This window comes from Meles meles, chromosome 6 (assembly GCF_922984935.1).
Source record: "Meles meles chromosome 6, mMelMel3.1 paternal haplotype, whole genome shotgun sequence".
Lineage (NCBI taxonomy): Eukaryota > Metazoa > Chordata > Mammalia > Carnivora > Mustelidae > Meles > Meles meles.
In genome coordinates this window covers 24,094,009-24,107,267 of record NC_060071.1, presented here as the reverse complement: position 1 = coordinate 24,107,267, position 13,259 = coordinate 24,094,009, and the positions used below count along the sequence as shown (strand labels likewise).

At 71.8% G+C, this 13,259-nt stretch overlaps 1 protein-coding gene and 5 non-coding genes across 6 annotated transcripts in view; all 6 read right to left on the bottom strand.

Annotated features, from left to right (window-relative positions):
• LOC123943504 overlaps positions 1–13,259 on the bottom strand; it is a 110,513-nt gene that overhangs the window by 37,140 nt on the left and 60,114 nt on the right. The window contains exons 20-24 of the mRNA XM_046007801.1: positions 12,604–12,740; positions 9,538–9,674; positions 6,472–6,608; positions 3,406–3,542; positions 340–476 (exon numbers count right to left, since the gene is read on the bottom strand). Of these exons, the coding sequence (XP_045863757.1) occupies positions 340–476; positions 3,406–3,542; positions 6,472–6,608; positions 9,538–9,674; positions 12,604–12,740 (685 nt within the window). The remainder of the gene's footprint in view (positions 1–339; positions 477–3,405; positions 3,543–6,471; positions 6,609–9,537; positions 9,675–12,603; positions 12,741–13,259) is intronic.
• LOC123945113 lies at positions 7–101 on the bottom strand. Its single transcript, XR_006819032.1, has one exon. It is a non-coding gene; the product is annotated as a small nucleolar RNA SNORD116 (small nucleolar RNA).
• LOC123945112 lies at positions 3,073–3,167 on the bottom strand. The gene has a single exon (XR_006819031.1). It is a non-coding gene; the product is annotated as a small nucleolar RNA SNORD116 (small nucleolar RNA).
• On the bottom strand, positions 6,139–6,233 carry LOC123945111. The gene has a single exon (XR_006819030.1). It is a non-coding gene; the product is annotated as a small nucleolar RNA SNORD116 (small nucleolar RNA).
• On the bottom strand, positions 9,205–9,299 carry LOC123945110. The gene has a single exon (XR_006819029.1). It is a non-coding gene; the product is annotated as a small nucleolar RNA SNORD116 (small nucleolar RNA).
• On the bottom strand, positions 12,271–12,365 carry LOC123945109. Its single transcript, XR_006819028.1, has one exon. It is a non-coding gene; the product is annotated as a small nucleolar RNA SNORD116 (small nucleolar RNA).

Sequence of the window (13,259 nt, the reverse complement as noted above, 5' to 3'; positions counted from 1 at the left end):
CGTGCTGGACCTCAGTTTCGATGAGAACGACGGTAGGGAGTTCTCACTCATTTTGTTCAGCTTTTCCAAGGAATGCAGAAGGAGGGAGTCATCATCGATCCGAGCACATTCGGGGCCGCCAGGCCAACTGAACGGGGCAGGCTGGGTGGCCTCAGAGCCCTGCAGCAGCAGCAGCAGCCTGGCCCATCCGGAACCACGCCCCTGGGCAAGAGCAAGGGTGCAACCTCCACTGGGGGCCAGACCCCGCTCGCCACAAGGCTGGCGCGCACTGGCAGCCTCTCCGGCAGGCGCGCGAAATCCCGGCGCCAGGGGAGCCGCCGGAGGCGGCGGCAGGCTTACCGTCTCGCCGATCCGTCCGCAGGGTGCCCGCGCTGGTCCGCACTTCGTCCGCGGACCCGGCCAAGCTCCGCGCATCCGAGGACAGGAAGGCCATCTTCTCTGGGGTGACCGTGAGCCCACCCGGCGTCGCACCGCGCCTGACAAGTGTGGAAAAGGAGCACGCACGCGTGAGCAAAGGACCCAGGGGCGTAGCTCGCCACGCGGCTCCGAACGGGCCTGGGGGCAAGGCCTCCTGCCTCTGCCTGTGCCTGTCCCTCTGTCCCGCAGTCCGGGCGGCAGCCGGGCCGGATGCCCCGCACGCAGGCCAGTCAAGGCCGCGGACGGGCGGGACCTCCGTGGCGTCGGGTGCGAGTGTGCGTGTGCCAAGGGTGTGTGCGTGTGGTCACGGGTCGGTGTCTCTGTGTGTGCGCGTGTGTGTGCCTGCGTAGGGGCGCGGGCGTGCGAGCTCGTCCGCGGAAGGGTTGTACGGTTGGGTGTGCCTTGGCTTGCGAGGGCGGGTAGGACTTGTGGGCCCCGGGAGCATGGGGGAGGGAACTGGCTGGCGGGTGGCTTTCGGCTGTTGGGGGGGCCACGGGGCGGTTGCCCTTGGGAGGAGGCCTCGGGCCCGGGCAGAGCCCTCCGGGGACCGGGAACCCAGGCCTCCCGGCGCGCCAGGCCGTGCCGCAAGATCGGTGCCACGGAAACTCCGAGCGCCACGGTCCACACCGCCGAGGGGTGGCGGAAAAAGGCCAGAGACCCCGCGTGACCGAGTCCTCCTGGCAAGGCAGAGCACGCCGTCTCCAGCCGCTAACGCTGGCGGGGGCGGAGGCCCCTGCCATGGGACCTCTGTCGCCGTGACCCCTGTCCCGGCGTGACCGCAGGACACCGACCCTCAGCGACCACCGACAAAATCCCAGGGCCCACGGACACGGCAAACCCTGGGACGTCAGGGCCTGGCCCTATGCCGACCCACAGCCCTCGCGACAAGAGGGGGCGCTTGGACCCGGGACCAGGCGCCACCACCCGCGCACTCCGCCCAAAGGCCCTTGGTGCTCAGCCGGCACAGCTCTTGTCATGTGCTTCCCGTGGTCCCCGGGCGGCCGGCTGACCGCCCGACTGAAGGCAGGGCCCGTTCCCACCCAGCGCAGGGGTGTGTCCAGGGCCAGCGGGCTTCGTGGGGACCACCCCTGAGGGAAGGGGCACTCATTCGGCCGCTCGGTCCCGGTGCGCAGGCTCCGGCGTGCCCGGCATCTCCCCACCCCCACCTACCCTGTGTTCCCACAGGCCACGCCCCGGCCAAGGCAGGGATCTTACAACGCCCGGCCCCAAGCCAAGCGGACGTTTCCGTCAGACACCCTGCGGGACTCTAGGCAGGACCCCTCGCTCGGCGCAGGGACAACGGCCCTGGCCCGGGCGGCGTCGCTCACCCAGCGCGACGCCGCGGAAAGGCGCGAGGAGCGAGGGAAGGAGGCCACCTCTCCTCCAGCCCACGGCAGCCGGCCCTTTAACCAGCTCCACCTTTGCCCAAGGCCCAGATCCGGACTGGCCTCCGGGATCCCGGGGCTTGCCCTGCCCTGCCCTGCCTGGGGCGTAAGCCCGCAAGGACAGGTCAGGAGCGTGCCCCGTGCCCCGGGGCTCCGGGGCATCGGGTCCACCAGTCACAGGCACCTCGGCAGAAGCACCTCCCGCTCCGCGGGCCCAGGCCCGGGTGCGGGGCAAGCCCTCCGTGGCCTCGGGGGCCCGCGCCAGCGGACACCGTCCCGGCCGCGCCGGGGTTCATGGCAAACGCACACCCTCGGGACCCCGGGAAGACGCCCACCGGTCGCCGCTCCTCGGGGACGGAGGCCCCAGGGGCACTCCGCTAAGGGACCAAAACGCGGCCCCGAGACACCCCAAACCCGGCCGCCGTAGCCACCAGGTGGCCGCCCAACGGGGACGGGTGCTGGAGGGCACGGCCCCCACAACCCTCGCAGCCGTGACCGGCTGTGTCAGCATACAACCGGAGGTTCGCGCCACGCAGGTCCCCACCATCAGCCCGCCGGCCTCCCTCCCCCGGCCCCGCCGTGTCTGTCGAGGGCAAGAGCCTGCCCGGTGGCTCCACTTTCAGCCTGGTCTCCCGCCACGGGCCTCGTGGGGCCCCACGGGGCCTCCACGGGGATCCACCCCTGCGCTGTCCAGGGCAGCGTCCTGGCCTTGGCCCTCTGCCCCCGAGACCCTGGGGCGCACCACCGATGCCACCGGGAGGAGGGGCCCGGGCACGCATCGCCGCTTGCCCGGCCCGGGGCTCTCCTCGGAACGCATGGCGCCTGCCGCTGCCAGCCTCTAACCACACGCTCCCCCAGGAGCTCCGCCTGGAGCGCCACACTGGCCCACGCTGCTCCGGGACAGGCGCTCACAGGGCCTCGCCCAGCGCCTGCCTGCGGGACTCCCACGACCGGGATGCCATCTGCCCGACGCGCCACAAGGGCCCGGCCACGTCTCCGAGGACCTCCGTGCCAGCGGAAGGGGGGATACGCCCCCCGGGCCCTGAGCCCCACATGCGGCTTTCAAGAGGCCGAGGACCCTGCGGGCTGAAGGTGGTGGTGGTGGTGGTGGTGGTGGTGGTGGTGGTGGTGCTGCTGGTGCTGCTGCTGGTCTGGTGGTGCTGCCGGTAGCGGTGGTTGCCGCGGTGGTGGGGGTGGGGGTGGGCTGCCGGCGTGTGACCGAGGGGAAGCTGTCCCTCACTCCTACCGTCCCCGGGGGAGACAACGTGCTGGACCTCAGTTTCGATGAGAACGACGGTAGGGAGTTCTCACTCATTTTGTTCAGCTTTTCCAAGGAATGCAGAAGGAGGGAGTCATCATCGATCCGAGCACATTCGGGGCCGCCAGGCCAACTGAACGGGGCAGGCTGGGTGGCCTCAGAGCCCTGCAGCAGCAGCAGCAGCCTGGCCCAACCGGAACCACGCCCCTGGGCAAGAGCAAGGGTGCAACCTCCACTGGGGGCCAGACCCCGCTCGCCACAAGGCTGGCGCGCACTGGCAGCCTCTCCGGCAGGCGCGCGAAATCCCGGCGCCAGGGGAGCCGCCGGAGGCGGCGGCAGGCTTACCGTCTCGCCGATCCGTCCGCAGGGTGCCCGCGCTGGTCCGCACTTCGTCCGCGGACCCGGCCAAGCTCCGCGCATCCGAGGACAGGAAGGCCATCTTCTCTGGGGTGACCGTGAGCCCACCCGGCGTCGCACCGCGCCTGACAAGTGTGGAAAAGGAGCACGCACGCGTGAGCAAAGGACCCAGGGGCGTAGCTCGCCACGCGGCTCCGAACGGGCCTGGGGGCAAGGCCTCCTGCCTCTGCCTGTGCCTGTCCCTCTGTCCCGCAGTCCGGGCGGCAGCCGGGCCGGATGCCCCGCACGCAGGCCAGTCAAGGCCGCGGACGGGCGGGACCTCCGTGGCGTCGGGTGCGAGTGTGCGTGTGCCGAGGGTGTGTGCGTGTGGTCACGGGTCGGTGTCTCTGTGTGTGCGCGTGTGTGTGCCAGCGTAGGGGCGCGGGCGTGCGAGCTCGTCCGCGGAAGGGTTGTACGGTTGGGTGTGCCTTGGCTTGCGAGGGCGGGTAGGACTTGTGGGCCCCGGGAGCATGGGGGAGGGAACTGGCCGGCGGGTGGCTTTCGGCTGTTGGGGGGGCCACGGGGCGGTTGCCCTTGGGAGGAGGCCTCGGGCCCGGGCAGAGCCCTCCGGGGACCGGGAACCCAGGCCTCCCGGCGCGCCAGGCCGTGCCGCAAGATCGGTGCCACGGAAACTCCGAGCGCCACGGTCCACACCGCCGAGGGGTGGCGGAAAAAGGCCAGAGACCCCGCGTGACCGAGTCCTCCTGGCAAGGCAGAGCACGCCGTCTCCAGCCGCTAACGCTGGCGGGGGCGGAGGCCCCTGCCATGGGACCTCTGTCGCCGTGACCCCTGTCCCGGCGTGACCGCAGGACACCGACCCTCAGCGACCACCGACAAAATCCCAGGGCCCACGGACACGGCAAACCCTGGGACGTCAGGGCCTGGCCCTATGCCGACCCACAGCCCTCGCGAGAAGAGGGGGCGCTTGGACCCGGGACCAGGCGCCACCACCCGCGCACTCCGCCCAAAGGCCCTTGGTGCTCAGCCGGCACAGCTCTTGTCATGTGCTTCCCGTGGTCCCCGGGCGGCCGGCTGACCGCCCGACTGAAGGCAGGGCCCGTTCCCACCCAGCGCAGGGGTGTGTCCAGGGCCAGCGGGCTTCGTGGGGACCACCCCTGAGGGAAGGGGCACTCATTCGGCCGCTCGGTCCCGGTGCGCAGGCTCCGGCGTGCCCGGCATCTCCCCACCCCCACCTACCCTGTGTTCCCACAGGCCACGCCCCGGCCAAGGCAGGGATCTTACAACGCCCGGCCCCAAGCCAAGCGGACGTTTCCGTCAGACACCCTGCGGGACTCTAGGCAGGACCCCTCGCTCGGCGCAGGGACAACGGCCCTGGCCCGGGCGGCGTCGCTCACCCAGCGCGACGCCGTGGAAAGGCGCGAGGAGCGAGGGAAGGAGGCCACCTCTCCTCCAGCCCACGGCAGCCGGCCCTTTAACCAGCTCCACCTTTGCCCAAGGCCCAGATCCGGACTGGCCTCCGGGATCCCGGGGCTTGCCCTGCCCTGCCCTGCCTGGGGCGTAAGCCCGCAAGGACAGGTCAGGAGCGTGCCCCGTGCCCCGGGGCTCCGGGGCATCGGGTCCACCAGTCACAGGCACCTCGGCAGAAGCACCTCCAGCTCCGCGGGCCCAGGCCCGGGTGCGGGGCAAGCCCTCCGTGGCCTCGGGGGCCCGCGCCAGCGGACACCGTCCCGGCCGCGCCGGGGTTCATGGCAAACGCACACCCTCGGGACCCCGGGAAGACGCCCACCGGTCGCCGCTCCTCGGGGACGGAGGCCCCAGGGGCACTCCGCTAAGGGACCAAAACGCGGCCCCGAGACACCCCAAACCCGGCCGCCGTAGCCACCAGGTGGCCGCCCAACGGGGACGGGTGCTGGAGGGCACGGCCCCCACAACCCTCGCAGCCGTGACCGGCTGTGTCAGCATACAACCGGAGGTTCGCGCCACGCAGGTCCCCACCATCAGCCCGCCGGCCTCCCTCCCCCGGCCCCGCCGTGTCTGTCGAGGGCAAGAGCCTGCCCGGTGGCTCCACTTTCAGCCTGGTCTCCCGCCACGGGCCTCGTGGGGCCCCACGGGGCCTCCACGGGGATCCACCCCTGCGCTGTCCAGGGCAGCGTCCTGGCCTTGGCCCTCTGCCCCCGAGACCCTGGGGCGCACCACCGATGCCACCGGGAGGAGGGGCCCGGGCACGCATCGCCGCTTGCCCAGCCCGGGGCTCTCCTCGGAACGCATGGCGCCTGCCGCTGCCAGCCTCTAACCACACGCTCCCCCAGGAGCTCCGCCTGGAGCGCCACACTGGCCCACGCTGCTCCGGGACAGGCGCTCACAGGGCCTCGCCCAGCGCCTGCCTGCGGGACTCCCACGACCGGGATGCCATCTGCCCGACGCGCCACAAGGGCCCGGCCACGTCTCCGAGGACCTCCGTGCCAGCGGAAGGGGGGATACGCCCCCCGGGCCCTGAGCCCCACATGCGGCTTTCAAGAGGCCGAGGACCCTGCGGGCTGAAGGTGGTGGTGGTGGTGGTGGTGGTGGTGGTGGTGGTGGTGCTGCTGGTGCTGCTGCTGGTCTGGTGGTGCTGCCGGTAGCGGTGGTTGCCGCGGTGGTGGGGGTGGGGGTGGGCTGCCGGCGTGTGACCGAGGGGAAGCTGTCCCTCACTCCTACCGTCCCCGGGGGAGACAACGTGCTGGACCTCAGTTTCGATGAGAACGACGGTAGGGAGTTCTCACTCATTTTGTTCAGCTTTTCCAAGGAATGCAGAAGGAGGGAGTCATCATCGATCCGAGCACATTCGGGGCCGCCAGGCCAACTGAACGGGGCAGGCTGGGTGGCCTCAGAGCCCTGCAGCAGCAGCAGCAGCCTGGCCCAACCGGAACCACGCCCCTGGGCAAGAGCAAGGGTGCAACCTCCACTGGGGGCCAGACCCCGCTCGCCACAAGGCTGGCGCGCACTGGCAGCCTCTCCGGCAGGCGCGCGAAATCCCGGCGCCAGGGGAGCCGCCGGAGGCGGCGGCAGGCTTACCGTCTCGCCGATCCGTCCGCAGGGTGCCCGCGCTGGTCCGCACTTCGTCCGCGGACCCGGCCAAGCTCCGCGCATCCGAGGACAGGAAGGCCATCTTCTCTGGGGTGACCGTGAGCCCACCCGGCGTCGCACCGCGCCTGACAAGTGTGGAAAAGGAGCACGCACGCGTGAGCAAAGGACCCAGTGGCGTAGCTCGCCACGCGGCTCCGAACGGGCCTGGGGGCAAGGCCTCCTGCCTCTGCCTGTGCCTGTCCCTCTGTCCCGCAGTCCGGGCGGCAGCCGGGCCGGATGCCCCGCACGCAGGCCAGTCAAGGCCGCGGACGGGTGGGACCTCCGTGGCGTCGGGTGCGAGTGTGCGTGTGCCGAGGGTGTGTGCGTGTGGTCACGGGTCGGTGTCTCTGTGTGTGCGCGTGTGTGTGCCTGCGTAGGGGCGCGGGCGTGCAAGCGCGCCCGCGGAAGGGGGGTACGGTTGGGTGTGCCTTGGCTTGCGAGGGCGGGTAGGACTTGTGGGCCCCGGGAGCATGGGGGAGGGAACTGGCCGGCGGGTGGCTTTCGGCTGTTGGGGGGGCCATGGGGCGGTTGCCCTTGGGAGGAGGCCTCGGGCCCGTGCAGAGCCCTCCGGGGACCGGGAACCCAGGCCTCCCGGCGCGCCAGGCCGTGCCGCAAGATCGGTGCCACGGAAACTCCGAGCGCCACGGTCCACACCGCCGAGGGGTGGCGGAAAAAGGCCAGAGACCCCGCGTGTCCTAGTCCTCCTGGCAAGGCAGAGCACGCCGTCTCCAGCCGCTAACGCTGGCGGGGGCGGAGGCCCCTGCCATGGGACCTCTGTCGCCGTGACCCCTGTCCCGGCGTGACCGCAGGACACCGACCCTCAGCGACCACCGACAAAATCCCAGGGCCCACGGACACGGCAAACCCTGGGACGTCAGGGCCTGGCCCTATGCCGAACCACAGCCCTCGCGAGAAGAGGGGGCGCTTGGACCCGGGACCAGGCGCCACCACCCGCGCACTCCGCCCAAAGGCCCTTGGTGCTCAGCCGGCACAGCTCTTGTCATGTGCTTCCCGTGGTCCCCGGGCGGCCGGCTGACCGCCCGACTGAAGGCAGGGCCCGTTCCCACCCAGCGCAGGGGTGTGTCCAGGGTCAGCGGGCTTCGTGGGGACCGCCCCTGAGGGAAGGGGCACTCATTCGGCCGCTCGGTCCCGGTGCGCAGGCTCCGGCGTGCCCGGCATCTCCCCACCACCACCTACCCTGTGTTCCCACTGGCCACGCCCCGGCCAAGGCAGGGATCTTACAACGCCCGGCCCCAAGCCAAGCGGACGTCTCCGTCAGACACCCTGCGGGACTCTAGGCAGGACCCCTCGCTCAGCGCAGGGACAAGGGCCCTGGCCCGGGTGGCGTCGCTCACCCAGCGCGACGCCGCAGAAAGGCGCGAGGAGTGAGGGAAGGAGGCCACCTTTCCTCCAGCCCACGACAGCCGGCCCTTTAACCAGCTCCACCTTTGCCCAAGGCCCAGATCCGGACTGGCCTCCGGGATCCCGGGGCTTGCCCTGCCCTGCCCTGCCTGGGGCACAAGCCCGCAAGGACAGGTCAGGAGCGTGCCCCGTGCCCCGGGGCTCCGGGGCATCGGGTCCACCAGTCACAGGCACCTCGGCAGAAGCACCTCCAGCTCCGCGGGCCCAGGCCCGGGTGCGGGGCAAGCCCTCCGTGGCCTCGGGGGCCCGCGCCAGCGGACACCGTCCCGGCCGCGCCGGGGTTCATGGCAAACGCACACCCTCGGGACCCCGGGAAGACGCCCACCGGTCGCCGCTCCTCGGGGACGGAGGCCCCAGGGGCACTCCGCTAAGGGACCGAAACGCGGCCCCGAGACACCCCGAACCCGGCCGCCGTAGCCACCAGGTGGCCGCCCAACGGGGACGGGTGCTGGAGGGCACGGCCCCCACAACCCTCGCAGCCGTGACCGGCTGTGTCAGCATACAACCGGAGGTTCGCGCCACGCAGGTCCCCACCATCAGCCCGCCGGCCTCCCTCCCCCGGCCCCGCCGTGTCTGTCGAGGGCAAGAGCCTGCCCGGTGGCTCCACTTTCAGCCTGGTCTCCCGCCACGGGCCTCGTGGGGCCCCACGGGGCCTCCACGGGGATCCACCCCTGCGCTGTCCAGGGCAGCGTCCTGGCCTTGGCCCTCTGCCCCCGAGACCCTGGGGCGCACCACCGATGCCACCGGGAGGAGGGGCCCGGGCACGCATCGCCGCTTGCCCGGCCCGGGGCTCTCCTCGGAACGCATGGCGCCTGCCGCTGCCAGCCTCTAACCACACGCTCCCCCAGGAGCTCCGCCTGGAGCGCCACACTGGCCCACGCTGCTCCGGGACAGGCGCTCACAGGGCCTCGCCCAGCGCCTGCCTGCGGGACTCCCACGACCGGGATGCCATCTGCCCGACGCGCCACAAGGGCCCGGCCACGTCTCCGAGGACCTCCGTGCCAGCGGAAGGGGGGATACGCCCCCCGGGCCCTGAGCCCCACATGCGGCTTTCAAGAGGCCGAGGACCCTGCGGGCTGAAGGTGGTGGTGGTGGTGGTGGTGGTGGTGGTGGTGGTGGTGCTGCTGGTGCTGCTGCTGGTCTGGTGGTGCTGCCGGTAGCGGTGGTTGCCGCGGTGGTGGGGGTGGGGGTGGGCTGCCGGCGTGTGACCGAGGGGAAGCTGTCCCTCACTCCTACCGTCCCCGGGGGAGACAACGTGCTGGACCTCAGTTTCGATGAGAACGACGGTAGGGAGTTCTCACTCATTTTGTTCAGCTTTTCCAAGGAATGCAGAAGGAGGGAGTCATCATCGATCCGAGCACATTCGGGGCCGCCAGGCCAACTGAACGGGGCAGGCTGGGTGGCCTCAGAGCCCTGCAGCAGCAGCAGCAGCCTGGCCCAACCGGAACCACGCCCCTGGGCAAGAGCAAGGGTGCAACCTCCACTGGGGGCCAGACCCCGCTCGCCACAAGGCTGGCGCGCACTGGCAGCCTCTCCGGCAGGCGCGCGAAATCCCGGCGCCAGGGGAGCCGCCGGAGGCGGCGGCAGGCTTACCGTCTCGCCGATCCGTCCGCAGGGTGCCCGCGCTGGTCCGCACTTCGTCCGCGGACCCGGCCAAGCTCCGCGCATCCGAGGACAGGAAGGCCATCTTCTCTGGGGTGACCGTGAGCCCACCCGGCGTCGCACCGCGCCTGACAAGTGTGGAAAAGGAGCACGCACGCGTGAGCAAAGGACCCAGGGGCGTAGCTCGCCACGCGGCTCCGAACGGGCCTGGGGGCAAGGCCTCCTGCCTCTGCCTGTGCCTGTCCCTCTGTCCCGCAGTCCGGGCGGCAGCCGGGCCGGATGCCCCGCACGCAGGCCAGTCAAGGCCGCGGACGGGCGGGACCTCCGTGGCGTCGGGTGCGAGTGTGCGTGTGCCGAGGGTGTGTGCGTGTGGTCACGGGTCGGTGTCTCTGTGTGTGCGCGTGTGTGTGCCAGCGTAGGGGCGCGGGCGTGCGAGCTCGTCCGCGGAAGGGTTGTACGGTTGGGTGTGCCTTGGCTTGCGAGGGCGGGTAAGACTTGTGGGCCCCGGGAGCATGGGGGAGGGAACTGGCCGGCGGGTGGCTTTCGGCTGTTGGGGGGGCCACGGGGCGGTTGCCCTTGGGAGGAGGCCTCGGGCCCGGGCAGAGCCCTCCGGGGACCGGGAACCCAGGCCTCCCGGCGCGCCAGGCCGTGCCGCAAGATCGGTGCCACGGAAACTCCGAGCGCCACGGTCCACACCGCCGAGGGGTGGCGGAAAAAGGCCAGAGACCCCGCGTGACCGAGTCCTCCTGGCAAGGCAGAGCACGCCGTCTCCAGCCGCTAACGCTGGCGGGGGCGGAGGCCCCTGCCATGGGACCTCTGTCGCCGTGACCCCTGTCCCGGCGTGACCGCAGGACACCGACCCTCAGCGACCACCGACAAAATCCCAGGGCCCACGGACACGGCAAACCCTGGGACGTCAGGGCCTGGCCCTATGCCGACCCACAGCCCTCGCGAGAAGAGGGGGCGCTTGGACCCGGGACCAGGCGCCACCACCCGCGCACTCCGCCCAAAGGCCCTTGGTGCTCAGCCGGCACAGCTCTTGTCATGTGCTTCCCGTGGTCCCCGGGCGGCCGGCTGACCGCCCGACTGAAGGCAGGGCCCGTTCCCACCCAGCGCAGGGGTGTGGCCAGGGCCAGCGGGCTTCGTGGGGACCACCCCTGAGGGAAGGGGCACTCATTCGGCCGCTCGGTCCCGGTGCGCAGGCTCCGGCGTGCCCGGCATCTCCCCACCCCCACCTACCCTGTGTTCCCACAGGCCACGCCCCGGCCAAGGCAGGGATCTTACAACGCCCGGCCCCAAGCCAAGCGGACGTTTCCGTCAGACACCCTGCGGGACTCTAGGCAGGACCCCTCGCTCGGCGCAGGGACAACGGCCCTGGCCCGGGCGGCGTCGCTCACCCAGCGCGACGCCGCGGAAAGGCGCGAGGAGCGAGGGAAGGAGGCCACCTCTCCTCCAGCCCACGGCAGCCGGCCCTTTAACCAGCTCCACCTTTGCCCAAGGCCCAGATCCGGACTGGCCTCCGGGATCCCGGGGCTTGCCCTGCCCTGCCCTGCCTGGGGCGTAAGCCCGCAAGGACAGGTCAGGAGCGTGCCCCGTGCCCCGGGGCTCCGGGGCATCGGGTCCACCAGTCACAGGCACCTCGGCAGAAGCACCTCCAGCTCCGCGGGCCCAGGCCCGGGTGCGGGGCAAGCCCTCCGTGGCCTCGGGGGCCCGCGCCAGAGGACACCGTCCCGGCCGCGCCGGGGTTCATGGCAAACGCACACCCTCGGGACCCCGGGAAGACGCCCACCGGTCGCCGCTCCTCGGGGACGGAGGCCCCAGGGGCACTCCGCTAAGGGACCAAAACGCGGCCCCGAGACACCCCAAACCCGGCCGCCGTAGCCACCAGGTGGCCGCCCAACGGGGACGGGTGCTGGAGGGCACGGCCCCCACAACCCTCGCAGCCGTGACCGGCTGTGTCAGCATACAACCGGAGGTTCGCGCCACGCAGGTCCCCACCATCAGCCCGCCGGCCTCCCTCCCCCGGCCCCGCCGTGTCTGTCGAGGGCAAGAGCCTGCCCGGTGGCTCCACTTTCAGCCTGGTCTCCCGCCACGGGCCTCGTGGGGCCCCACGGGGCCTCCACGGGGATCCACCCCTGCGCTGTCCAGGGCAGCGTCCTGGCCTTGGCCCTCTGCCCCCGAGACCCTGGGGCGCACCACCGATGCCACCGGGAGGAGGGGCCCGGGCACGCATCGCCGCTTGCCCGGCCCGGGGCTCTCCTCGGAACGCATGGCGCCTGCCGCTGCCAGCCTCTAACCACACGCTCCCCCAGGAGCTCCGCCTGGAGCGCCACACTGGCCCACGCTGCTCCGGGACAGGCGCTCACAGGGCCTCGCCCAGCGCCTGCCTGCGGGACTCCCACGACCGGGATGCCATCTGCCCGACGCGCCACAAGGGCCCGGCCACGTCTCCGAGGACCTCCGTGCCAGCGGAAGGGGGGATACGCCCCCCGGGCCCTGAGCCCCACATGCGGCTTTCAAGAGGCCGAGGACCCTGCGGGCTGGAGGTGGTGGTGGTGGTGGTGGTGGTGGTGGTGGTGGTGGTGCTGCTGGTGCTGCTGCTGGTCTGGTGGTGCTGCCGGTGGCGGTGGTTGCCGCGGTGGTGGGGGTGGGGGTGGGCTGCCGGCGTGTGACCGAGGGGAAGCTGTCCCTCACTCCTACCGTCCCCGGGGGAGACAACGTGCTGGACCTCAGTTTCGATGAGAACGACGGTAGGGAGTTCTCACTCATTTTGTTCAGCTTTTCCAAGGAATGCAGAAGGAGGGAGTCATCATCGATCCGAGCACATTCGGGGCCGCCAGGCCAACTGAACGGGGCAGGCTGGGTGGCCTCAGAGCCCTGCAGCAGCAGCAGCAGCCTGGCCCATCCGGAACCACGCCCCTGGGCAAGAGCAAGGGTGCAACCTCCACTGGGGGCCAGACCCCGCTCGCCACAAGGCTGGCGCGCACTGGCAGCCTCTCCGGCAGGCGCGCGAAATCCCGGCGCCAGGGGAGCCGCCGGAGGCGGCGGCAGGCTTACCGTCTCGCCGATCCGTCCGCAGGGTGCCCGCGCTGGTCCGCACTTCGTCCGCGGACCCGGCCAAGCTCCGCGCATCCGAGGACAGGAAGGCCATCTTCTCTGGGGTGACCGTGAGCCCACCCGGCGTCGCACCGCGCCTGACAAGTGTGGAAAAGGAGCACGCACGCGTGAGCAAAGGACCCAGGGGCGTAGCTCGCCACGCGGCTCCGAACGGGCCTGGGGGCAAGGCCTCCTGCCTCTGCCTGTGCCTGTCCCTCTGTCCCGCAGTCCGGGCGGCAGCCGGGCCGGATGCCCCGCACGCAGGCCAGTCAAGGCCGCGGACGGGCGGGACCTCCGTGGCGTCGGGTGCGAGTGTGCGTGTGCCAAGGGTGTGTGCGTGTGGTCACGGGTCGGTGTCTCTGTGTGTGCGCGTGTGTGTGCCTGCGTAGGGGCGCGGGCGTGCGAGCTCGTCCGCGGAAGGGTTGTACGGTTGGGTGTGCCTTGGCTTGCGAGGGCGGGTAGGACTTGTGGGCCCCGGGAGCATGGGGGAGGGAACTGGCTGGCGGGTGGCTTTCGGCTGTTGGGGGGGCCACGGGGCGGTTGCCCTTGGGAGGAGGCCTCGGGCCCGGGCAGAGCCCTCCGGGGACCGGGAACCCAGGCCTCCCGGCGCGCCAGGC